Here is a 27,712-nt window from a genome sequence, read left to right as displayed (position 1 = left end):
TTTCAACACAATGTTCACAATATTCACTCAATGTTTACATATCATCATTCCTAACCTTCTTCCTCCTATTCTCACTCAATATCTTGCAACTACGAAAACATGTGTTTGCAATAAAGATAAAATTAAATAGTCTTTATTTTTGATAAACTTGCCTTTACATACAACTGTATAATTGTAATAAGCATATATGACTCTAAAGTCAGTCCTTCTAAACTGTTATGTAAGATTATCTCTCTCGATAACTAGCCGTAGTTGTTTGGCAAATTTGCTTAGATTTATACCCGAATGCCACAGTCCTTAAATGGCAAACAACCATTTTTATACAGCAGCTGTTGCTTACCTACTAACTACAGTTAATTTAAAGTTTATGAAATAAAGATTTTTCCCTTTGTTTAAACAATTTTTATTAATTTCTTTATATTTAAGCTAATTATTTTTTCTAGGTTTGCAATCATCCTGAACTTTTGGAGCGAAGAGAGGTGCGTTCACCGTACATAATGCATCCCAACCCTTACGTCATTCCAAAACTAGTTTACCGAGAAGCATTATTTGATAAAAATGGAAGTAAACACCATCTCCTGTACAATAAGCTCTCCATCTTCAATCCAGAGCACATACATTCAACCCTAGCAAGAGAAGGTAGGTTTATATGCCATTGTTGGGTTATCTACAAGGTATAATTATTTACGAAGAAATGTACAACACGTGGGGACACAAAGGGTCGCACGGGATGTGAGAGAGCGGCGAGATGTTAATCACGCCGCGACCAGAAACTTTCTGGTGACCGAGACCTGGCCACGCGCTCTCGCTGACCCGGGTCGCCTCAGGGCGCGTATTCATCCGCCACTGAGGGACCCACTAGGGAAAACGGAGATAGGGGAAACTACTCAAAATACACAAAATTCTGGTCGGTTGGGAGGAGAATCCCAGATACTCCTAAGAAAGTAGTTCGAGGTAAGTACTGTTAGGAAAAATACAAATTACTTGAAATTTGTGATTTTACATGTTTGTGTTTTACTGAAATTTATATATATATATATATATATATACATATATATATATATATATATATATTATATATATATATATATATATAGTATATATATATATATATATATTTAGTCTATCTTATCTATATACCAAACCACTTCCCCAATTTTTTGGGGGGGTAAACATTTGTGAAATTCATATTTCTTCTCATGGGCCCTCATGTAAAAGTTGTTTGCTCCTATACATAGGAGTATGATTTTAATGAATCTGGAACAATGCTATTAGAACTTTCAACTAGGTGTCAACAACCATATTGGTTGTTACCAGTCAGTAACAACCTATAAGCACTGACATCACTCTAAAACAAGAAGGTTATGTTTTAACTAGAGAAATTAACGACTATGATAGCTATATGTATGTTTTTATGATTAAGCAATCAAGCATTCACATATTAGGAGAGCCTCATCTTTGTTTGTGGAAATAAATCCTTTCCAAGGCATAGGTCTCTCTCTCTCTCTCTCTCTCTCTCTCTCTCTCTCTCTCTCTCTCTCTCTCTCTCTCATATATATATCCAAATTGTATGTGTACCTTATTTTATAGTACTTTATTGAGGCCCTTTGCGTCAATAGTCGTAGGAGGAGATGATGATGACTTTATGTCTAGCACTACAATACCTGTACTTCACATGGAGCCACATTAATATTGCATGTGGTTTTTGTAGAATGACGGCTGGTTGTATGAGTTTTTTCATGTTTATTACGTGTATAGAGCTCATATAGGTCACTATATAGAGATAAAATCCGACCTACACAAAATCGCCTTACGTTGGGTTTCTTGCAACTAATTAATGTATTGTGAAATAGATGTATTGAATCTTTGATTGAAAAAATGATGGTGCTTTTTCTGTATTAAAATCAGTATTTGAAAATTGGCTACTGTATACTTGTTTCCTCATTGACTGTTTTTGCATATTCACAGAAGACGGAGAGAAAAAATGTTTTTCATTTTTACGCTTCATTGATGTTAGCCCTCATGAAATGTCCGAAGTCTTCATAAACGGCATCAAAGCTAGGTAAGAATTACATTTCCCGTATATTGTTAGTAGTGGTATTTTTTGTTATTGCGCATTGTTACTTTTATTATGTTATTTTAGTGAATGCATAGTAATGTCAGTTTATTTTTTTAGGCAGTAATAGTAGTACGTTGTTTGATGTGCATTCTGGAATTGCTTATTTGGTTGAATTAATCAGATTAATTTTTATATGACTAAAAGTGGTATCTCTGGCCAATGTAATTTTTTTGTTGTAACAACACAATCATAAGAATAAAATATAACTTTTTTGGTTGAAACACAGCTCAGTTTAATTTGTAAAGGCATTATTATAATGGCAAGCAAATGCTTTTCTATATCCTCTTTAGATAAAATATTTTTGATAGATTAACCAAAATGCATTGTATTCTTAAATGGTAAACATATCTTTTATTTCAGGTGCTTATTGCTAGTGGCAGCATTGCAGTATGCCCACATTAGACATCTTCGTAACAGATGGTCGCACAAGAACAGAAATAAAGTATCACCAGCCTCAAAGTTTTCTCGTCTAAAGAAAGACCTTTTGATCGTGGACTCGAATCTCAGTCCTCCCCAAGTACAATCAAGTTCCGTATTGTCCGATCTAGTTTTTACGTCCTTCTGTTCATCTGTATATACATTCACCGATCATGTGATTCATTACATTCCAGAGACCATGAATCACAGGATAATGAGGTTAGTGCTTTCTGATATAGATGATAATGTTCAGAAGAGTTTTTATTACAAACCTATCAGTTTCATGGAGCACAAATTTAGTTCCTGGTGTCCTTTATTGCATATGTTTTTGTCTTACAGAAGACTAAAAGATCATAAGACCAACTGTTAATGCAGACACAGTACCAACTAACTGTTCTCAGAATTCTCTCTATTTATTATTGTATTCTAACTAATATTTTATGGTTTATGCATAATCCAAGGCATGGAAAATTTTTCTGCTGAAAGGGTTGTGTGTACATATATTTATTTGAAAATTCTAATAACTCTGATGGGGACTTGTGGTGAATGAAACCTTATAAAAATGCCTTCAGCAATTTGTTATAAATAGAAAGATTATGGTAATCTGGGCTGACAACTTCACCAGTCACCAATTTGAGGAATCAAGGAGCAACAAAATTTGGGCCACTATTTTTTCCGGTAGTGAAGACCTTTTTGCAATCGTCCCCTAATATCTGTAGGTTTGACGTTCGAAAGTTCAATTTTGCGGTAAGGGCTGAAAGTCCAAGAGTCCACAGAGTAATATTTTGTAGTAAGCTGAGGATGAAGAAAATATAGAAGAAGTGCTCTTAAATGATGAGGTATCTCCCTTTCAAACCTTATGTGACTTTATTGCCAAAAAATATACAAAATAAGTGGCTTAAAGTAAGTTCCGATGCTGCTTGTGCTACTAAGTCTCTGGAGACAGCTACTTCCAAGGTTTTATTCTATTCTCTTCGGTTGTCCCATTTCGTTCGATAATATTAATGAATTGTTATCTCAAACACAAAGAAAGACTGGTAATTCTTGTTCTTGTTTAGTGTTAACGCCTTCTATTTCTCAAAGACACTGTGACTCGTAAGTCTAATTGGTTACTTAATATTGTTCTAGATTATAATTTAGTTTTCTGGTTTGGGCCCATCATTATTGCTAATAGACAAAAATCTTTAAATGCATGCAAACTGGTTTTCTACAGAAAGACTGTGTGTGTGTAATAAACTAGGAAATAGTATAAACTTTTTAAATGCATGCTTTGCAAGCTGGTTTACCCAAGAAATTTTTTTTTTTTTTTTTTTCAAAGTTAAGTACTGAATTCTTGAAATACTCTTCTTTACAGATACTGTAATAGTAGTTATTGCTAATCTTTTAGAGAAGAAAATTGTAGGCCATCAGGATATGAATTTGATTTTGGTTTATCGGACTTTAGTTGAAAATGTTTCAGATGATATTTCTGAGCCTGTACCACTAGCAGCCCTTTTGCGTTTTGTGATTAGGAGAACTAGTATTTGCCTCAATGATTGACATAATGTACACACCTTACTAAACGGTCTCCAAGTGCAGTGAGTGTGAGACTAATGTAACCATGCAACATGATTGTACTGTTTTTAAAACACAGAGAATTATGCTTTGGTCAGAAAACATCATCTGATCTTAAGTATTTTTCTGTTTTTAAGAAACAGGTTTGATAGATAAAATTTGAATATCTATATATCAGTTATTAATTTCTAACTTATTTATCAATAAGATTCAATATGTATAACTCCCGAAAATATTTAGGCCTGCTCTGTAGGATTCAAGTTTGTGTCAGATTCAACTCAACCCTATGGTTTAGATCTCACAGATCTCGGTGGTTCTCAAAGGAAAGAAGAAAGAAGTTTTTTTATTTATTCTAAGATCAAGAAGTTCACACTTCCTAGACTTTTGCAATGTTTCCTTCTGGCATGTATCAGAATAACATATTCTATTTCTGGGCTCGACCTGTGCCGCCCAGTGAAATTCCAATGGCTAGGATAACAATGGGACCTAAATTCCCACATCCTATGCCTCCCATCGGCCAAAAGACAAGAACTCGCAAAGAACACGAAACGCTTCCTCAAGGACAAATTGACGTCCAGGAGAAACCAAGAGAGGATTCTGGGTGCCCTCCAGTTTGCCTCAGTAACAGACATATTACTGAAGGCCAGGTTGAAGGATATAAACCGGATTTGGCTTTTGGCCGATGGGAGGCATAGGGTGTGGGAATTTAGGTCCCATTGTAATCCTAGCCATTGGAATTTCACTGGGCGGCACAGGTCTCTCACCCAGAAATAGATTTTTCCTTCGTCAAAATCCTTTAATTAAAATTCTGTTTTTATTATGAAGTCAGGTTTTATTTTATATTTTTAGATAGTTTTCTCACATTATTTTTTAATGACGCCCCATTTTGTAATTCATGCAATTTTTTTTTTTTTAATTCTTCACAGAACCAAAAAGGAAAGAGCTCCTCTCATAGAGGAGTTACCAGAGACTCAAAGGCCAAATAGTGATAATGAGGATCAACAGATCAGCCAAATAAAAATAGAGGTAAAAGAAGAAGTTCCTTTCCCAGATGAGAAAGTGTCCCCTATTAAGATCACTTCACCCCAGAGATCTCATCCGTTGAAAATAGGAAGTCCGAGCAAGAGTGGGAATCTCCACAAGAGCTCCCATAAGAGACCTTCTTCGGGATCGAAACATTCTTCTAGAAGGCACGGTATAAAGGTTGGTTATAACATGAGTCATTTTTTTTTTTTATTACTTCCATATATTTAATTAGCAACATAAGTAAAGTTGTATTTTCAGTAGTCTGAAGGTAGTTGTTTATGGAATTAAACCCCCTGTTGTTTAAAACTTGTGTGGTAGAAAAATGTCTAAATATTGATGTTTCCTTACAGATTTCATATGTCAAATAAAAGTGCTTTAATTGAATATTACTAGGATTGTATTGATTTTAATGTATTGTGACTTTTTAACAGAAATTACTCATATTTAAGTTATGGTGCTAGACTGTAACACTCAGTAATATTTTGGAAAGAATGAATAAAAGGATTCTTGAATTAACAAAAAATCTATTTTCTTTAGATAAACTACTTTGAAACGTAGTTCGATTACATGACAAATTTGAAAAGTAATTTGTATTTTTCCTAACGATACAAAATGTTGCTATTTATACAAATTGCCCTGCCATCACCTCTCCCCCCCCCATAAGTCCTGCCTGCAATAAAAAAGTGACTTGGTTTCACTGGTGTGTGAAAGAGGGGGTAGCTGGCAAACCCCCTTTACTCCCGCTACTAGCTGTTTGGGTAGTTGCCATCTTGCTTAAAAGTCTCAATGACTAGTCTTAAAAGCTTCACCAAAAGATACATACATACATACATATACCAAGGCACTTCCCCCAATTTTGGGGGTTAGCCAACATCAAACAAATGAAACAAAAAGGGGACCTCTCCTCTCTACGTTCCTCCCAGCCTGACAAGGGACTTAACCGAGTTCAGCTGGTACTGCTAGGGTGCCACAGCCCACCCTCCCCCGTCATCCTCCACAGATGAAGCTTCATAACACTGAATCCCCTACTGCTACCAAAAGATAATCCCTAACAAATAGCTACAGGTTTATATCGTTAGGAAAAAAACAAATTACTTTCAAACTTGTCATATTTTGAAAATATTTAAATATCTTTATGAAAACAATCTTGAGTCCCGTTTTTTCATGGATTTTTTCTACCATTTTTTTCTAGTTGAATCTAAAATTTTAATTATTTAATTCTGTGCTTCAATATTATAATTTTCTTACCCCTTTACTTCGCTGGTGGCCCAGCGAAACAGGGTAGAAACAAGGTAGAATGAAAGAATTGAAACACTTAAGAATAGATTGATCACCTAAAATTTTATAAGATTTTCTCAATAAGCCAATTTTTTGTGAAATTAAAGAAGACACAAGCTTAATGTGTTTCTTAAAATAATAATAATAATAATAATAATAATGGGTATTAAAAATCTTCAGTTTCTGCTGAAGGGCCAACACCAACCGTATTGCGAGGACTGCTTAGTACCTTTAACAGTGAGGCATTTGTTGACCGAATGCCCTAATTTTACTAACTTAAGAAATAGATATCTGTTTGAGGCTCGAGGTGAGGATGGCAGGTTTATCCTTGCCAAGATTCTTGGACATGATGTGTCTTACTATGCGAGCGGAATTTTTAGATTTATTTCAGAAGCAGGTCTTCTGAAAACTATTTAACTATTTTAATGACTTCTTAATTTTTATGGTTTTAATCGAATTCTCTTTTAATTTTCATATACAGTAAATGGTATCGGCGTCAATGACCTTAGATGTCAGGATGCCAGAAAACTTTCAATCAATCAATCAGTTATATACATTGTCTATTTCTTTATTATTGAAATATACCTTGTACATAACTGTGGATTTTTAATACCCAAGATTGTTATATGTGGCATGGTGTTTTATTCAAGTTAATAATAATAATGATATGGCATTTTTGTGAAATTGTGTGACAAACCAAGTAGGCAATAGTATACAATTTATGGCTTTGTGTGAAAAACTTATCTTATTTTTAAAAATTTTAAAAGGAAATAATTGTTTTGCCACTGCATTATTATATGATTCATTATTTGATAGAGTGATCGTTTTATTTGCAGAAAGAACCAATTATAGGTGTAGTGAGTGATGCACCTAGCGCAAACGACGTAAATCTCCTGCCAGAGTTCCCACATAAGGAGAGACCCCCTGAAATTAGAACCTGTCTTCCCACTCAGCTTCCAACATTCCTTTTGCACACTTGTCCTAAGGTATTTATGAATTTAATTCATGTTGTTGTCACATTTAAATGTAAAAAGAGGGTGACTAATTCCTTATCATTACATCATAAAGCAGGAAATGAACTGTCTTCAAGACCACCATTAAAAGTGAATTTAGTTTCTCCTTTATATTAATTTGATCTATCTTACCTTGTCACAGTGCTTAAATCTACGAAATGCGAGCTTTTGACATTTAACCCTTTTACCCCCAATGGATGTACTGGTACGTTTCATCAAACTCATCCCTTTACCCCCATGGACTTACTGGTACGTTTCACCAAACTCATCCCTTTACCCCCAATGGACGTACTGGTACGTTTCACCAAACTCATCCCTTTACCCCCATGGACACACTGGTACGTCCTTGCAAAAAACTGCTATTTACATTTTTTTTTTTTTGGCATATTTTTGATAACTTTTTGAGAAACTTTAGTTATTTTCCAAAAGAATGAGACCAACCTGACCTCTCTATGACAAAAATTAAGGCTTTTAGAGCAATTTGAAAAATATATATTGCAAAATGTGCTTGAAAAAAAAAACGCCTGGGGGTTGAGGGTTGGAAAGCTCCAAAAAGCCTGGGGGTAAAAGGGTTAAAAAAAAATTCTCTCCATACCCTCTACTCCGAGGATCACCGGTGTAGGAGCCCCAACCCAGGGGAAGTAACCCCAGAATAGAGCTCCCATATCCCTTCCCTAAACCTTTGGACCTCAAAATTCCTATGTTGTAATAGTAACTGGGTGGTTTGATATGTTCTAATGAGTTTTCCTTCTAATTTTAGTGTTAAGGATTTTCTTTTGTATATCTTTGGTTATTTTGAATTGATTTAGCGTCAGCATTCAGATGCGTTTTGTTCCCTTTCATGACATTAGTTGTTGTTATTTTCAATATAATAGGTTATGGACATTGGTTGTCTACCACCGTGTAGGAGTTTTAATGGCTGCTTAGTGTAAATCAAATATGTAATTACAGGCTATTTTTATTATATTAACCCTTTTACCCCCAAAGGACGTACTGGAACGTTTCACAAAAGCCATCCCTTTACCCCCATGGACGTACCGGTACGTCCTCGCAAAAAAATGCTATAAAATTTTTATATTTTTGATAATTTTTTGAGAAAATTCAGGCATTTTCCAAGAGAATGAGACCAACCTGACCTCTCTATGTTAGAGCAATTTAAAAAAAATATACTGCAAAATGTGCTGGGAAAAAAATAACCCCCTGGGGGTTAAGGATTGGAAATTTCCAAATAGCCTGGGGGTAAAAGGGTTAATATATAACATCTTTACAAAATTTTTAAGGAGGTATTTTTAGTTCCCATAGGTTCAGAATCAGCCTTTATTATAGGACTACCTAACTTATCCCATTTAACTGCCTTATGGTTATGTAGAAAGATGGGTGAAATATTAGAGATAAATCTTTAGATTCAAATAAAAACTTGCAGGTAAATTTCCACATATCTGATGATACCAGTTTATCGTATGTTTAAAGAATCATAAAAATACGCAATTTTTTCTTAGAAAATTTATGACAAATTATTATTATTAGAGAGAGAGAGAGATTTATAATGTACTACAATTTTATTACACTGCTGTTGTATAGCTTATCATTTGGGTACATTAATTTTTACTGTATATATAAGCATATTTTTCTACTATGTAGAATTTTAGATCCTCTATTGTCTGTGGGTTTTGTGATTTGTAGGGGTTTTGTAAATGTTGCAATAAAGCTTGATCGCATTGAAATCCTAATTGGTTTTTTATTTGGGTTACAAATGATAATTTATATGTGTTGTACAGGCACAATGTTTAGAAAAAGAACTCTTCTCTCATGACCGAAGTGCGGCATGGTGGCGGGTTAGATGTCAGCAATCGGACACTCCTGATGGTTTAATTCCTATTCTTCATGGGTCTGAAGAGGTAAGTAGGTTGTACTGTATTCATATTCTTTAACTGTATATACTTTAGATATTTTGCGATACATATGGTAACCCTTTTCTGACTTTCATAGTTAGAGACTTGAGGCAAATTAAACAGAAAATTATGGTTACACATGTAATTTTTACTAAAGAATAATTGTACTGTTTATATCATTTTAGCTTGAAAGGGATTGGATGGAGAGAAGGCAGAAATTTACTGGCATTGATGTTGGAGGACTTAGAGCATCACATCCTAGATTAGGATGGAGTAGGATCCTAATACCTGGTAAGATAACTGTGATGTTATAGAAAGAATGTTGTTCATTTCAACCCATTGATCAAAAGTTACCTTTTACTGTTGATAGACAATCTTCAGTCATGTACATGAAATATTTGAAACTAATGTTCTCGACTGTGTTTTTTTTTTTTTTTTTTTTTTTTTTTTTTAATCATCATACAGTTGTGCATGTTGACCTAGTCAACACATCCCCAAATAGCTCTTCCATCCTCATGTGATTGAACTCTATATGGTTGATTAAATCTCTGTCCTATAAGCAAGGGGGCATGCTTTTGCCTCTCTTTTGCATGTTGACAAAGCATATACACATCTAGGCAGTGTTCCATTCTGTAGAGCTGTCAGTTAGGTACATTCTAGACAAGAGGAAATGTACTAGTAGACACACTCAGTCTTTAGGAGTAGATCATTGGATGGGAGAGATCCCTGCATCCTTGTGTAGTGGAGGAGCTTCTTACCTTGTTGGGATCACCGGGAATGGACCTGCAGGCTACTTATCTAAACAGGAATCTCATGGTGTTTTGTTTCCTCATTCCAGACCCATGAGTAATATTTGAGGAGGCAGTCCAACTCACATGAGATCACCTGATTGCCTGATTTCTCAATGATCTGCTTGATTTGCTAGCAACAGTGTGGTGATCACCAAAGTCCTCAAGTTGAACTTTGAAGTTGACCTTTGTTCCTCACAAATGGTCCCATGCTGAGAGGTATCTTGATCTGGCAGCACTTCTAGTCGGGGTCCTGAAAGAACTATTCCTATGCACCTTCAGAGGTACCACTAATCCTTGTAGTCACTGATTCATTGTGGTTAGACTATCCAACATTTCTATTAAAAGTAAGGCTTTTTGTGAGGTCTCACTGGTGGTGTCTAGTTATCTGTAATAGTCCGCTGTAGTTGTGTACCAGGGAAAGTGAATGATAAGCATCTCACAGTCCCTGCTGGAAAGGCTACCGCTCTGCCTGGAGTACAGTGTTTTGATTGAAGGGCATAGACCTTTCCTCTTCATGAGAGTTGTCTATGCATGTGAGGAGCTATGAATGGGCAAAAGAGTTGTCAATGCTTGTGTGGAGTTTTGAGCAGTCTAACCCACTCTCTAATCTCAGACTTTCAAAGTGAGATGTGACCCTTATTCTCCAGGCTTTTAAGTGTACCCCATATGAGCCTTTGAGAAGTTCAAATCAAGACAGAGATTTGACTCTCGAGACTGGCTTTTCATTACAGTAGTGAAGATAGTATGCAAGTTGCATGGTGTATCTTATGTAATAACGCATGCTGAGGGGAAGGAGGTCTTAGTTTTTTGCCAGAGTTCGTGGTCAAAATTCTGAACCCCTCTAGACATAACTCCAGGTTTAAGACCTCCAACCCCTCTTGATGTGAAGTGTCTGGAGGAGATACGTTTTTTTTCTGTGAGAGCTATGCAGTGTCATCTGAAGGTGACTCTACGTCTTAGACCTGAATGTCACTGTCTCTTTCTTAGCACTAGCAAAACCAAGAAAAACTTGAGAAGGAATGCTGTCTCTTTATGGCTTTGAGAGACAATTAAGAATGGATGCTTTGACCTTTCAGGGCATCAAAATACCAGCTCAAACTAGAGCTCGTAAAGTCAAGGATATTGATCCCACTTTGACTCCGAAGAATCTGTGAAGGAGTTTGAAAATGGAATAACCTTTACAGCCTTCTTCAAGGGAGTATACCCACAAGTCCTTCAACCCTTTTGTTCTTTGGCCCTGTGGTGGTGGCTCTAGTAGTTATATAGCCTTCCCATCTCCTATATGATTAGGGAGGAATCTTTTCTATGGTAAAGTGTTCGACATAAGTCTGGAGGAATGGTATAATGACTGTCTATTCTGCTTTTTTCCTACCCCATACTTGGAGGTAAGCTTTTGTATGCTGGATCTAACATTGATGCTGGTAAGCTATATTTCTGAGAAGCATTTTTATTAGACTGGATCTGTAAGAAGTAGTTCTCCCTTGTCCTCCCTTTGTGATTGGGAGGGCAGGGAAAAAAAGGCTTTTTACTGTACATGTTAACTTTTAAGAGACTTATGCAAAATAGTATGTAATGTAAATAAATATCATGTGGAAGTACATGTGTTAACAGTTTTCAGTCAATCTCTCGTTTAATGTTAATATCATATGTCTAGGCTTTAATATTCTATTGTCTTTCTTCGTTGTTTTTCCTCTATTTTATTGATTCCATTATAACCAATGGATTAGTTACAGATTTTTCTTTTTTTCAACAGATAAGCACTCTCTCATTATGGATGCCGGTAAACTTTACGTTCTTGATAGCCTCTTGAAGAAGCTGAAAGCTGGAGGTCACAGAGTGTTGATTTATTCCCAAATGACAAAAATGATTGATTTACTAGAGGTAAGTGTACTAGTATTTGATAGATGTATCACTAGATCCAAATTGTAAAGCTTTTAGGGAAGTCTTGTGTTTATTAAAAAAGGATATGTTTTGTAAAACTGTGATGCCATAACTTATTATAAATAGTTGATGCCAAGTTGCTCATATGTAAACAACCTTTGCAATGATAAATAGATTGTTATAATCTGTTTCAAAGTTATGCCTTATAGATTACCCATTGGGAACACCAAAATCTGTGGAGATGTATAGGTGGGAGAGTAGAATAGAGAAGAGAGGACTGAATATCAGCATTATCAAATAAAATCTTTTCGTGACTTGAAGGGAAGCAATAGTGCAATGGTTAGAGAACATTAAAAAAGTGGCTATCTAGTTTTTGTTGGAAAACGGTGTTGTGCATACTGAATATCGAAAGTGATATAACATGATGTATTCATAATCACAAAACATATACGGGGTTAGAGTTTTGATGCCTGAAATGTATTGTAAGTGCAAATGAGGAAGACCGAAGTAGAAAGCCATAATATGAAGCAGGCAGGTTTTAGAAGATTTTGAGCACTACTGTTTCCTTTGGGAGACACTAGACTGCAAGGCAAAACTTGACAAAATAAAGAAAGAGGATTAATGCAGCATGAATGTCTTATAAATAAAAAGTTTCCATTACAAGAGTACATCATTTTGTGAGATACAAAATAACTACTGGTTTATGTATTAGAAGCTGTTACTTTACAAGGTCATCTTGAACATTTTAATGTTGGCACTTCTTATTAAGATCATAGACATGATATTCTGGCTTCTTGAAGTCTTGTCATGTTTAAGGTCTTTGTTATCCCCTTTTTCCACTATATACTGTACTTGACCTTCGTATTGATCTTCATCCTGTCCCTTTCATACCACCTAGTTTCTTAACCTGCTGAGAAGTTGAGGACATTTGGTAAATATGTTACTATAATATGCTATGATTCATGGCCATATTACAGTAGGGAGATTTTATTCAGAAAAGAAAAAAAGACAGTACAAAAGGTTGAGATATTTATGACAAGTGATGAGAATTGTTTAGGTATGATTGGTCAGAAAGGCAGTGAATATATGAGAGTCAACAGACATAACTCAGTTTTCACATCTGCTTACTGAAACCCATGTGTTATAACCATCACTTTCCATTACGGTGAGTTTCTAATATTGTAGAAAGTCTAGCCCCAATATACAGTTTATCCATAGGATCTTGCAGGGCGATGATATGAAAAATTTATGCTTGAACTTAATATCTCCCTCATGAAACTCCTATTCTACCATTCTGTCTGCTTGGAGATAATTTCCAGACTTGTCAAGGGTTATCCATATTATTAATTGGAGAGTTCCCCTGGCATCCCTCCTTTCTCGGAGTGATATACTGGTTTTAGAGTCTGGCAAAGCCAGCTGTTCGTAACCTTGAATCATCAAATAAACATCCAGTACTCTGTGCTAATATGGAGGCATATGGGGGAAGACTATTTCTCCTCTTCAGTCAATTGCCTTGCTTCCTCGCCTGTTAGTTCCTTGCAGGTGGTGTAGTGACTCCCTAGGGTAGAGCTTCTGCTCCCTGTGTGGTGTAAGGAGCACCCTATGAAAGACTCATATTACTTTGTCTCGTTGGCTGCCGCATCTGAAAAGTGGGCGCTAGCTACTCTTGCTTTTCCCCTCTTCCTCAACAACTCTTACCTCTTTCCAAATGGATTGGACAAGGGACCCCCTTCCTCCCTGCCATATTTTTTGTTTAAAAGTCGTGGGCTAGATGAGCACATCTCTGGCAGGAGTAACAGCGTCAGGGATCTGTGGCCAGTCAATCTATTTGAAACTGCTCAGTTTCCTTGCATACCCTGCAAAGGTAAAAATCTGCCAACAATTAGGGAGGAGCACAATATTAAAAACAACATAACAAATGAAGAAAAATATTTCTTATGGATAAACAGTTCTCTAAGACTTATAAGACTTTCTTGATATACAGTGCTGTAAAATATTTTTTTTTTTTTTTTTTTTGCAATGAAAGAATAAATAGACTGGATATGTTTCACAAAAGGGAATTTGCAATAAAGAGTTACACCAAAAATTTTAAATGATGCATATTGTAAGATAAACTTTGTTCTCAAAAATTTCTGGGTGGGTAGTAACTAATGTCCTGAATGTGTTAACATTTATATTTTTTATAAAAAAAAAAAAAAATGATCGAGTAATCAGTTTATATGAAAATTGATTTAATTTTCGAAACAAAATTTTTGACAGTAATAATTTTGTGAACACAATGGTTCATTGGCCAAAATATTTTTATAAATGTGTCTACATATTTTTTATGCAGGAATATATGTGGCATCGAAAGCACAAATACATGAGGTTGGATGGATCATCAAAAATTTCAGATAGAAGAGACATGGTGGCTGATTTCCAAACCAAGTAAGGAGACTTAAAACCTGATTGTTGAATAAAATTAGATAGAATAAATAAAAAACCTGATTGTTGAATAAAATTAGATAGAATAAAAAAAACCTGATTGTTGAATAAAATTAGATAGAATAAAAAAAAAACCTGATTGTTGAATAAAATTAGATAGAATAAAAAAAAAACCTGATTGTTGAATAAAATTAGATAGAATAAAAAGAAAGTTTATTGGATTTATTGAAGATGAGTTATGGCTATCTTAATATTCAAAAACTTTAAGAGCACTTTTACAAATGAGAATTTCAAATTGGCATTTGTATTAAGCACTAATAAATGACAATAAAATGGAGTATTATTATGGAAAATTGCATGTTATATTAATTTATTTGGCTCATATAATTATTGTTTTTCAGAGCAGATATATTCGTGTTCTTGTTATCCACCCGAGCCGGAGGAGTTGGTATAAACCTCACAGCTGCCGATACTGTGAGTTTTAGGAGGATATTTTGTTTTTTATTATTATTATTATTATTACTGTACTACTTATGCATCTAAGTAATCATGGTTCTGATTGAAGTCTCAAAACATATCCCTTCCATTCTGGCAGCATATGTACAGTATTGTGTTTGAATTGTGCGATTCCCTATTTATGCTGTCGTTAGCTCTCAAAAATAAATTTTCAGTATCTGCGAAGCTATTCAAAGACTGCGAGTCAGGCGCCACATACCATATCAAATATTTTTTGTCTTTTCAAGCATTGGTAAGCTGGTGTAGGCCTAGGTACAGTAAATGATAACAAATGTAACCAAACCATATTAACCTTACATTTTATTATCAAGCCTAATTTCATAATAATTAGCCTATTTGAAGAAAAATTCCATGCCAACAATAAAATCAACTCTTCTCTATGAGCATCCAGTACAGAAAGGTGGTTATGTTCTCAGCAACCTTTATCTATCTTTTACTCTTTCTCTAACCCTTTGATAATTTCAAGGGTAGCCTTAATGACGGGAGTAATAACAGATAAGCATATTATTCATTTATTAAAGATCCATCATGATTATAATTATACTCACTTTCTCCAATCTCACACAATCTTTGTCTCCTTGAATGTTATAGCAGTAGCATTGTTTCGTAACTTTTGATTGAAAACTAGTCTAGTACTGTCTTCCTTTTTGCTGGTGGGTTCGTAATTTATGTGGGTATAATTGATACGAAATTAAACTGACTTATAAATTATTTAGGAAATGGAATGTACAATTATCCTTCATTGCAGTTTACAATTATTGTAAATTATCACATTCATTAGTGTTAGTTTGTTATTTTTTACTAATTGCAAACAAAATGGTTTTCCTATTTTGCGATGTGTAGGATTTTTTACATATGGATACAGTAGGTTAAATATTTTTCATAACATTACTCATCTCTTGGATAAATTATCTTGCATCAGCAATGTGAACGAAACTCCGGTAAACTTCTATATGCATTAAACTTGTATAAGTTGAAATAGTTGTTTTTAGAAGAAGTGGAGCATATTTATCACCTTGGAAATGCACTGGACTTAGAAGCATGCATTGAGAGAGCAGGAAGAAAAAGACTGGCTTCAATATTGAAGAAATGGAGAAAGATTTCTAAACTTGGTAAATGAAAATTTTTCATTTGGAGAGAAAGCAGAGACATTATTGGTTCATGAATCCTGTTCAACTAAATGCAGCAAAAAAAAAAAAAAAAAAAAAAAAAAAATTGGCCCTGACAATAAAAATGGCAGAGAATTTTTAAAATGTAACCTTGCAATGTTACATTACATGGCTGGAGTACATTGGGAAGATTATATTACCAACAAGAAATTGGTTGAAAAAAAAAATTAAGCCCCAAAACTGTAAAAAAAGGCTGAAAACTTGAATATTGAGATTGAACTTGTGATAAGTTAGTCAGAAAAGCAGTAAGGATACTAAAAACATGTTAAAGATCTTGTATTGAGGCACAAAAATGTGGGAAGGGGTGACAGTGGGTGACCTAAACCTAAGGGGAGTTGAGGAAAACATAGTACAGAACCAGAGAGTGAAGAATACTGTACTGATATAACATCATACTGCCTGAAGGCAACTGGATAAAAAAATGTATATGATGATATATGGTGTTTTATTTGTTTTTATAGGAATTTGACTATGTGACAGGATTTTGAATTGAAGTCTGTCATGTTACTTCTTTTTTATTTTTCTTGTGTAAGGGGTTCTGGGTATGATTTAAATAACACAATTTACCTGAGGCAATATATTCATTAATCTGTTTTTATTTTCTTGTTATCAGGTTATATTTTATGATTCTGACTGGAACCCTACTGTAGACCAGCAAGCTATGGACAGAGCTCATCGCCTAGGACAAACGAAGCAAGTTACAGTGTACCGTTTGGTTTGTAAGGCTACTATCGAGGAAAGGATCCTTCAGAGGGCCAGAGAGAAGAGTGAGGTAAAGTGATTATATTATTTAGAAATAAGATGCTGTTGTAATTGCTAATACTTTCTGAAGTGATAATTATGAAGTAGAGATGTTTATGGATGTTGTAACAGGACCCTATAAAGGCTGTGCTTTTATTGCCTATTTTGTTTAACATTGGTATTTAAAATGTTTTCTCTTTGATTTACAGATTCAGCGAATGGTTATTAGTGGTGGTAACTTTAAACCTGACACATTGAAGCCAAAGGAAGTTGTCTCTCTTCTGTTGGATGATGATATTGAGAAACAGTGTAAGTTTTATCTTTCAAAAACGGACTTTGACGTAGGAAAAATCTATTTTTGGGTGAGATAGCCATGTCGTCCTGATGGAAGTTCATTTCGGCAGCTTCCTACTGTATAATATTTCTGTGAGTGATATTACAAGAGAATTACCGTCAGGTATCACAGGGTTCTAACCCCCGGAACGACTATCCTAAGATATCGTGTATAATCAGGGACGTATCTGTAGATAACCATAGATATCTGCACCCCAAACAGACTTAACCCAGTCTAGGAATCTAAGGAAGAGGATAGGTGAGGAGCTGTTACATATCCTCTCCCTTCATAGTACTGTTTGTCTCTGATAAACTCATTCCAATTTTTGCAGCTTACACTTTTGGCTTCACCAAACAGCCATTTATAGTAGTACAACAATGTAATTGTGGATTTTGTATTATTACAACATACTTCACATTTCCCAAGTTAGTTGAGTACTATGTATTATTTTTGAGTCAGACTTAAGCCCAAAAGGCAGGAGGCGCATTGATTCTTGGAAAACGCAACCTCTGCTATAGTTAGATCAGCTCTACATTTTCATATCCTAAGGTAACTCTGAAGCATAACTTATGACCTCTAAAAGTTTTGGAAGTCTTCTGCGGAGAGTCAGTAGGGTGGTGAAATGCAATAACATTTCATCTCAAAAAACGTTCCACGCATTCAGTTTTCTAGCGCAAGGATAGTTTACCTTTCCATTACTCCTTAGCGGATCGTCCGCCTTTAAAGCCAAAATCGGCAAATATCATTGCATTGCCATTTTAACTTATTTGCATTATTACTCTGATGATTCTGTATTAAATAATTTTTTTTTATTTTTCTTAAAATATACTGCATGAATTAAATAATTGTGATGCTTAGTACTATTTGAAGTGTAAAAATATTGGTCAGATAAATTTTTTCTAAATTAATTTCATTTCATTTTATTGGTTATATTTTTTCTTTTTAAACTGAAAAATTTGGAACATTTCCAATAACCTTACAAATTTAATTCCTGTGACCAGATCTTTGCAATTTTATTCCTCTTTCCAACGATGTCTTGAGTTTTAAATATCTTTGTAAATAATGATGAAAATGGTTTTGAATGTCAATAACTATAAAGCAGAGATATTGTCCTTCAAAGTCTTGCAACAAGAATACAAATAAGAATATCATATCATCATTAATCACTATTTATATCGTCAGTGATAATTAGAAACTATTCTAAAATATTTAAAAATAACTAAACTTACTGTACTAGTTAAAACTGGTAGGACCATCTCATTAAATACTGTTCTTTTTAGAAAAAGTGGCATTTTACATCTCATAATCTCATTTTCTTTACCAAATGTTCTCCATCCCATGCTTATCCTTCTTTTAATTTTGGTCTTCTGTCCTGGGGAAACACTTACCATCTGTTCTAAGTACATATATTCATTAACAATCTCTAGAGGTTTGTCCATAACTTTAATTTGTTGTCTGCATTTACATTGAATATTATCTTAGTTTTACTCATATTCATTTTCAGTCCTACATTTGAATAGAGGAAAGGCGTATACTGTTATGTATATATGAGAGATTGGCATATTAATATTGCCTGTATAAGATTTTATTTTATTGTACTGTACTGTATTACTATTATAGTACAATATGTACATTCATTGCTGTATTATACATTAGAGAATAATTACAGTTTGTAAATGAATATTTACAAGTGAAAATATATCCTTAGTTTAGGATGTCCTATTATCCTCAAAATTCTCTACCCAAAGGAGGGGCTTAAAACCCAATACCCACCGATAAGGATGGCCAACTGTATAAGAGAGGGAGAGAGAATTTCTTAAAATTATAATATTAGAGGTCAGAAAGTTGTAGTTTCTACATTGAAGTTTTATAATTTTTATAATGTTTTAGTTATGCTTGTAATTATATTAATTAGACTTCAGTGGAACTTTAATTGACTAGTCATTTTGGGTGTTCAAACATGTCTGATACATAAAATCTGTGAGGTCACTGAACTCACACCTTTGAAGCATCTATTCATGTTCATGAAGGCCCTAGCTTAGAAGTTAACTTTTTATATTAATATAAGGAATTAAAGAATTTTTTATAATATTTTTGTGGTAAATGAGGTAAAAGTATGATTTACTTAACTATTAAATGTTCAAGAACCTGAGACACACTCCAACTTTAAGCCAACTGATAATTTTTTAATTTTTCTTAATGTACTGTATTGACTTGTTTGGGATTTGTCTGTGACCCACACAAAGGTATTGAAATAATTAGTTTTCAAGGAATATACAATATTTGTAAATCTAAACATAATCATATATTTTTTGTATTTGGTAAGATTTTGAATATACAGTAGAGTACCTTTATACAGTGTTTGGATTTGTACAGATTCATGTCTCGAGATTAAAGTACATGTATTTTATCACATATTTTTTTGACATTTCAGATCGAGCTAGACAGCAAGAACGGCGAATATTGGAAGAACACAAAATTGAAGTTAATCGTGAAAAGATGAGAGAGAGAATGAGAAAAAGATATGCTGAGAAGGTCTGAACTTTCAACATTTTTTTTATTAAATCCATCAAGATGGATAAAGAAAAAATTAGTGTAGTTGTCTCTAGTGAAAAAAAAAAAAACAAGGAATTTATTTAGGTTGTAGGTTGCCTAATATTTGAAAAATTAATTGTGGGATAAGCATAGGCCTATTCAGCAGACTTGCATAGTTTAGTCATATAGATACTAAACATGTTAAGGCAGTGTTTAGTTAACAAAAATATGTACAGTAATACCCCTCACACTATTTCACCTTAGGATTTATTAAGAAATCTTAAATAACTGTAGATATAAAATAACAGGTTTAAGTACTTTATTATCAATAGGTAGTAGGTTGGCCAGGGCACCAGCCGCCCGTTGAGATACTACCGATAAAGAGTTATGGGGTCCTTTGACTGGCCAGACAGTCAGGACCCTTTTCTCTAGGTACGGTTCTTTCCCTTTGCCTACACAGACACCGAATAGTCTGGCCTATTCTTTACAGATTCTCCTCTGTCCTCATACACCTGACAACACTGATATTGCCAAACAATTCTTCTTCACCCAAGGGGTTAACTACTGCACTCTAATTGTTCAATGGCTACTTTCCTCTTGGTAAGGTTAGAAGAGACTCTTCAGCTATGGTAAGTAGCTCTTCTAGGAGAAGGACACTCAAAAATCAAACCATTGTTCTCTAGTCTTGAGTAGTGGCCATAGCCTCTGTACCATGGTCTTCCATTGTCTTGGATTAGAGTTCTCTTACTTGAGGGTACACTCGGACACACTGTTCTATCTAGTTTCTCTTCCTTTTGTTTTGTTAAAGTTTTTATAGTTTAAGAAATATTTATTATAATGTTATTACTCTTCTTAGAATAGTTTATTTTTCCTTATTCCCTTTCCTCACTGGGCTATTTTCCCTGTTGCGGCCCCTGGGCTTATAGCTTCCTGCTTTTACAACTAGAGTAGTAGCTTAGCATTTAATAATAATAATAATAATAATAATAATAGGAATTGTAAGGAGCACTTTATACGTAGAAGCATTTCTAATTTACTTTTAAAATAAAAAAAATCAACTGGAACCAGTGAACGTGTATATCTGGGTATTGCTGTATTTCATTTGCTAAAACATTTTTGCTATGGGTTCCTTCTGAAAAATTATAGGTTTTTATGAATTACTAAGGGATATTTTATGTTTTGTAGTTATGAGAATTGATTTTAGATTTGTATATTGCATTTTATGGATTTCTATTTAAATTTTGATATAATTTTTCATACATTGTAACTATTTCACAAAAGGCCTTTGCATTAACCCTTTTACCCCCACGCTATTTGGAAATTTCCAACCCTTAACCCCCAGGGGTTATTTTTTTTCAAGCACATTTTGCAGTATATTTTTTTTTTTTGAATTGCTCTAACAGCCTTAATTTTCGTCATAGAAGTCAGGTTGGTCTCATTCTCTTGGAAAATGCCTGAAGTTTCTCAAAAAATTATCAAAAATATGCAAAAAAAAAAATTTAAATACCAGTTTTTTGCAAGGACGTACTGGTACGTCCATGGGGGTAAAGGGATGAGTTTTGTGAAACGTACCAGTACGTCCTTTTGGGGGTAAAAGGGTTAATAACTTCTCAGCAAATATTCTAACTTATAGATATTACCATAGTTTTTTCCTATATATTAACCGTAATTTTGTTTGCAGAAGTGGGAGAAAGAACAAGAGGAAAAGCGTCGTCGCGTTGAGGAAGGTGTTGTGGATATTGGTGGTGGTGGTGATACTACTCCACTTGACTCAACGCCAGCATCTCCAACACATAGTGAGGTAATGTATGCTGTATTCATGCTATTGAAATGAATTTCCTGCTTTATATTTCATCACAAGATCATCGTCCATTGTGTATTGTTGACCAAGAAATGTCTGAATAAACTGGAAAACAAGATAAAGATCTGAATGGGGGAAATTTAACTGTAATTTTGCATGTTGTTGTGGCCTGATTAGTAACATCTCTGTTTGGTGTTTGCCTGACACGGGTTCGAGTCCCACTCAGACTCGTTAGTGCCATTAGTGTCTGCAACCATTCCATCCTTGTGAGCTAAATTTGGGGGGTTTGGGGGAGCCTATAGGTCTATCTGCTAAGTCATCAGGAGCCACTGCCTGGCCTTCCCTAGTCCTAGCTTGGGTGGAGAGGAGGCTTGGGCGCTGATCATATAATATATGGTCCGTCTCTAGGGCAATGTCACTGTCCCTTGCCTCTGCCATTCATGATCGACCTTTAAACCTTTAATGTGTCCAAAGATTATCTCACAATGGATTAAAACACCTTTTGATTAGGTGGGTTTTATATCAAAAGTTTTTTTTGTATAATAAATATATTTAAGCCATCTGTATATATTTTTCAGGTATCTGTCACTACTAGTCTTCATTTAGATGATGGGAGTAATGATGGTTCTCTTATTGTTGATGTTGAGTCCCCGGCACCATCTACACCTGGTAAGAATATTGACCACTTTTTCCTAAATTTTAGCGTAATTTACTTTGAAGTACAGTATTTGTTCAATTAGGCGTTTTGTAGATAATTTACATTTAATGGGCTTAACAATTCTTTGCCTGTTAAGTAGTAATTTTTATTTTTATTTCTGATTCTTCCAGGCTTTCATTTGTTTTTTCTTCACTAAAGATTGATTTAAAAATTTGTTAAATGTATACTATAAATCCAAGTACAATATTTCTGTGGTATTTTCATGGCAAACTATATTCCATAATCAAATTTAGATACAGTATATAGTATTAATGATTGTGTCCAGTATCATTTTCAGGGAGTGGTATTATTGGAGGCAGCAGCCTCCCATCTTCGTCATCTGGAGGTACTCCCATTCGGGGTCAAAGAAAGAGAGGACGACCTAAAGGTTCCACCCTTCGAGGACGGTTATCTAGATCAAGCGATGGAGTTTCATCCTCTCCAGTGTCATCAGGAGTCTCTTCATCCGCTGGTGTTGGTGGTGGGTCTTCAACACTTCCTGGCGGTGGCTCTCCTGGTACGTTCTGTCTAACATTTTATTTTCATGTAAAGATTATTGATAAAAGTAAAGTATTAAATATGATAAAAGGGGAACACCCATCTCACATTTAGTTGTAATTCTTTGCTATTTATATTCTAACATCAATGCTATCACCATCCTTGAAATTATGGCATGATCTTCCCTATCAGAGAGTTGAATCGGTGGAACTTGAGACATTCAAAAGCTGTTTAAATTCTCCTCTGTTGAGCAGGTTTACAGAAGTTTTGTTTTAAAGTTTATCTGTTTAACAATTTCTCTTACTGTTTATTCTTTGCTTCTCCATTTCCTTTCCTTACTTGGCTGCTTTCCCTAATGGAGGCTTAGGTCATGTAAACAAATTTCTTTCTCAACTTACCCAGAGAAAAATTTTAAATATTTCTTCAAATGATTTGTCCACTGTATATTGAAAGACAAACATTATAAAACATTATATGCAAGATAATATTATTTTCTCTTGTTAAGATGTTAAGTTCCTCTTCCAGGACTTGTGTTTATAAATGTTATCAAAACTTCAATAGGAGCAAGTCTTTATTTTTATTTCAGTTCCCTCAGAATGAGGTTTGATAAAATATTCAGCTGAATTAGTAAGAAATATTATATACTTCAAATTTTGATGGTAGTTCAGTTTGCTTTGGGAGTATTAGTACCTCAATTTCTATAGTTTTACCTAATCCTTGAATACACCCGAGACTTCTTACACTAAGTAATAATTACATACTGTATGAAAATGGAATGAAAATTAACACAATATACTACAGCATTGTCAATGTTAAGTCACAAAAATCTATAGTAGTCCATGGAGTATAACTACTACATATCTTTCAAGATAATCTAGTGTAGTATTTTACACATAGCATATAGTTCATTATAAATCTTTGGAGACAGATTCTATACAGCAGTTTTTATCAAATTAACTAGCTTTATTTTTATCATTTAGGCTGGGAGGAACGTAGAGAGTAGAGGTCCCCTTTTTGTTTTTGTTTCTTTGTTGATGTCGGCTACCCCCCAAAATTGGGGGAAGTGCCTTGGTATATGTATGTATGTATGCACTCGAGTCAAATAGTACAGTATATGATTTCTTTAACATTGTAATGACTTTCATTATCACTGGACTTCAGGTAGTGGAAACAGTGGTAGCCCCGTTGGTTCTAATGGTGCAGGGGGAAGCAGTCTTCCAATGAAAAGGGGTCGAGGACGACCTCGTCTACTTCCACTGGGCCCCGGTCACCAGGGAACGAGAACTCCGCCGGCTCTACCCCTAGCTTTAGGCACGACACTTAATACCCCTAAACCAGATGATAATTCTCAAAAACCTTTTGGTTTTTACACATGAAGGGAAGGTTATGTAAACAATAGTTGACATATCATGGGACTTTTAAATAGGAAGAGGTGACTGGCAGTTGGTTTAATATTTATTTTATTTATTTGAGTTTTGGTTGCTGAGGGACAAAACCAAAAGCAAACTTTCGTTTAGTCACTCCTTATGTTTGAATCAATTTTAGCCTAATTTCTTTTTAGGCTTGATGTACATTTTTAATATTATTTGGAATTTGGTGTTTTTATTATTGTTTTCTCAGGCTGGAAAATTTTTAATGACAATGAAATCCCACTTATAAAATGACTAAAGCAATTAGATTTCTTAGATTAAGTTATACAGTAATTAATACTTTTTATCGTATAATTGGGTGGCAAGTTTGTTCTTTTGAGTAAACAAAATTCAAATATTATACATATGGATTTTGCACATTTTTTTATATTTTTTTTTTATGGTTAAATTGTAGTTAAAATTAAATTACTAAGCTGTCCTTGAGAGTATGTGCAATAATTGAGTGATATTTTTTTTTTCATTCACTTCAAACGTATCGAATAGAATGGATGTCGGCTTAGAAAATTTAAGCAAATCCTTTTCAGTTGTACAGTATTGTCAAAACATGGAAACAAAACCAGTTTTATCTGTGACCAGTAGCCATATGTATTGTATGCATTTCTGTAAAAAAGGGTAAAACTGGCATTGAGTTAGATTGAAAAACTGGAAGACTAGCGAGAAAAGGGAGGTTAGGAATTTTTGTCTATGTAAAAAAAAAAATGAAATTTTTATTATTGTATATTGTTTAAACAATATGGTAAGTTAGATATTTTAGATTTATATCTACTTCCTCCGAATGAAAAAAAAAATACAAATTTATGAATTATATTGGCAATATTGTTTCATTTTTATCTTACCTTTTGATTAAATTAAATTGATTATAAAATTTAGGCCTTAAGTCAAGGATTGAGGCATCAAAGGCCATTCAGTGCTATATAATTATTATTATTTTTATTAATTGCTAAGCTACAACCCTAGTTGGAAAAGCAGAATGCTATAAGCCCAGGGGCACCAACAGGGAAAATAGCCCAGTTAGGAAAGGAAACGAGGAAAAATAGAATATTTTAAGAACAGTAACATTAAAATAAATAATTCCTAAATAAACTACAAATACTTTAACAAAACAAGAGGAAGAGAAATTACATAGAATAGTGTGCCCGAGTGTACCCTCTATCCTACCCGAACAATCACACCATTTGATATCATTTTAACCTATAAAACCAATCATACAATAACATCTAAATGTGAAATAAGGAATTAAATGAATTGATAAAATTAATTAAAAGCTCGTGATTTAACCTATTACTCGGTATAAATTTTTCCAAGTTCAGGTTAATATAATTTTTCCCCAGTATATCTTAAAAGTTTGTCCTGGAGTAAAAATGTCCTCTGAATTTTAAAAACAGGACGGTCGACTGAAATATGTTTAATATCCATTGTCACTTGACAGGTACTGTATTATCAAGTGCAGCCTGTCTCCCTCCCCCCCCCTCTTCATTAAATAATTGTGGGTTGCGTGTGTTTGGCCAATATGCAGTCTAGATAGTCATCCCTCCTGCTTGTAGAGTTACAAATTGACCATTTATCCACTGAAGGATGGATTTGTTTCAATTTTGTATTGGTGGTCAGTTCAGACCATTGAGCCTGCCACTTATTCTTACAGTGAAAATGTATCCAACTTTTTAGGTCTTTGTAAGGAATACTTATGGAGATGGGTTAAATAGCCCTGAAGCTTCCTTATCTGCCATATCTATTTGTTCATTCCCATCCATCCCAACGTGGGCAGGGACCCAACTGAAGTAAACTGATATTTTTCTAGACAGTAGAGATACTAACTAGTCCTACACCTCTTGTGGTAGATGATGAGCTGGCATAATGTGTTTGAGAGTAAAACACTACTGGAGTCTGTAAAAATTGTATAAAAGCTACTTTGATTACCATTTTTAAAAATGTTGGACTGCGAGAATTTTGCATACAGCTCAGCAATAAGTACTGAATAAGAGGATGCAAGTTTCTTTCTAATAACAGTATCCCCCACCGTAACTGCACTTCCAACTCCTTCAGCAAATTTGCAACCATCCGTAAAAACATGCTTCCCATGATGTTGAGCAACACGATTTAAAAACTCTTTTCATTACCATAAATGAATTCCAGTGGATATATACAGTATTCCCAAAATAGAATTCGGTATTAAATGCCATTGTGGCTGATATTTACATTGATTGAAATCACGAGTGTTAGTAATATATGTTCGTCATAAATAACTACGCGTTGTAAACTCACAATTCAGCTATTAAGGTGGAGATGGGTTATTTTCAAGTCTATGAACAGATTCCTGAATTTGACACCAATATGTACAGTGACTTGTTATAAACTTATTTGTCTCGCTTGATAGCTCAGTTGGTAGAGTCCTCGCAGGCATGGTTTTGGCTGAATAGGCAGGGGTTCGAATCTCTACCCAGCCAGCAGCTATTAAATGAATTCCAATGGATATGTATTCCCCAAGATAGAATGCAGTATTAAATGCAATTGTGGTTGATATTTACATTAATTAAAATCATGAGTGTTAGCGATATATGTTCATCATAAATAACCGCGTGTTGCAAACTAACAATTCAGCTATCATGGTGGAGACGGGTTATTTTCAAGTCTATGAACAGATTCCTGAATTTTGACCAATAGGATTACTCATTTTCTTAAAAGCCCTCAATTTTACCTGCGACGTTCAAGTATTTGACTTCTAATACAGTATTATTATTATATTCATTTATTATTATTACTATCTAAGCTACAACCCTAGTTGGAAAAGCAAGATGCTATAAGCCCAAGGGCTCCAACAGGAAAAAGTATCCCAGTGAGGAAAGGAAATAAGGCGATAAATGAACAATATAACTAATATAAGGAGTGAACAATTAAAATAAAATACATTAAAAACACTAACATTAAAAGATATTTCATATATAAATTATAAAGACTTGTGTCATCCTGTTCAACACAAAATGTAAGAAATTATTTGTGTTTTACTTTATCGTAATGTAGATTTATTTGCGATTTAATTTTGTTTGTGACCTGGGAAGGGGAGTCCAGGGGCTTGCTCCCGCCTAGGTCTATAACCTGTGAAAGGGGTCATGCGGGCTTGCCCACGCTAGGTCTGTAATCCAGAAAGTATTAGGTTAGGTTATGTGAGTTTGTTGGGTTCTGTGCCCTTTTAAAAATCTCGAAAGTAATAAATAATGATGTTTTGTACGGTTTTAGCTCACCCAAAATCCCAGGTTCCCACCTGTGTTTTGGGAGAATGGCTTATTAGTAGTGGAAATAAAGCTCAAATTCGTTGAAAACGTAATTTACTGTAGTAAAAGTTTTTTTTTTTCTCTTAGAAATGTCCCGTGATTTTCTAAAAATCTACCAAAAATTTCAGATGGCTTTGTAGGTATATCGCATATCGTCTGTTTGTTTGTATTTAGAATTTGACAGTTGTCAAACGAAATCATGGCGCCAACAGTAAATAAGTCACAATGTGTTTGCAATAAGCGAAAAGAAGCCGATCCTCATTTAGTGTTTCACAGGTTCACTAAGGACAAAAACCGGTGAGTACTAATAATATAATACATGAAATA

General features: G+C 34.4%; 1 protein-coding gene across 2 annotated transcripts in view; it reads left to right on the top strand.

Moving 5' to 3' along the window:
• Ino80 (chromatin-remodeling ATPase INO80) overlaps positions 1-24,930 on the top strand; it is a 58,124-nt gene extending 33,194 nt beyond the window's left edge. Inside the window, exons 17-33 of one of the 2 annotated variants that reach the window (XM_068393111.1) lie at positions 444-639; positions 1,969-2,062; positions 2,480-2,755; positions 5,017-5,293; positions 7,231-7,380; positions 9,186-9,305; positions 9,485-9,590; positions 11,844-11,971; positions 14,304-14,398; positions 14,797-14,869; positions 16,694-16,852; positions 17,031-17,130; positions 19,590-19,690; positions 21,372-21,491; positions 22,070-22,160; positions 22,487-22,705; positions 23,848-24,930. In XM_068393111.1, coding sequence (XP_068249212.1) covers positions 444-639; positions 1,969-2,062; positions 2,480-2,755; positions 5,017-5,293; positions 7,231-7,380; positions 9,186-9,305; positions 9,485-9,590; positions 11,844-11,971; positions 14,304-14,398; positions 14,797-14,869; positions 16,694-16,852; positions 17,031-17,130; positions 19,590-19,690; positions 21,372-21,491; positions 22,070-22,160; positions 22,487-22,705; positions 23,848-24,062 — 2,520 coding nt within the window. In that variant the 3' untranslated portion in view covers positions 24,063-24,930. Of the gene's footprint in view, positions 1-443; positions 640-1,968; positions 2,063-2,479; positions 2,756-5,016; positions 5,294-7,230; positions 7,381-9,185; positions 9,306-9,484; positions 9,591-11,843; positions 11,972-14,303; positions 14,399-14,796; positions 14,870-16,693; positions 16,853-17,030; positions 17,131-19,589; positions 19,691-21,371; positions 21,492-22,069; positions 22,161-22,474; positions 22,706-23,847 lie in introns of both variants that reach the window. The other variant, XM_068393110.1, reaches the window with a different exon arrangement.
• Positions 24,931-27,712: the final 2,782 nt, after the last annotated feature.

Source organism: Palaemon carinicauda, chromosome 19 (assembly GCF_036898095.1).
Source record: "Palaemon carinicauda isolate YSFRI2023 chromosome 19, ASM3689809v2, whole genome shotgun sequence".
In the NCBI taxonomy this organism is placed as follows: domain Eukaryota; kingdom Metazoa; phylum Arthropoda; class Malacostraca; order Decapoda; family Palaemonidae; genus Palaemon; species Palaemon carinicauda.
This window is presented reverse-complemented; position numbering and strand designations above follow the sequence as displayed.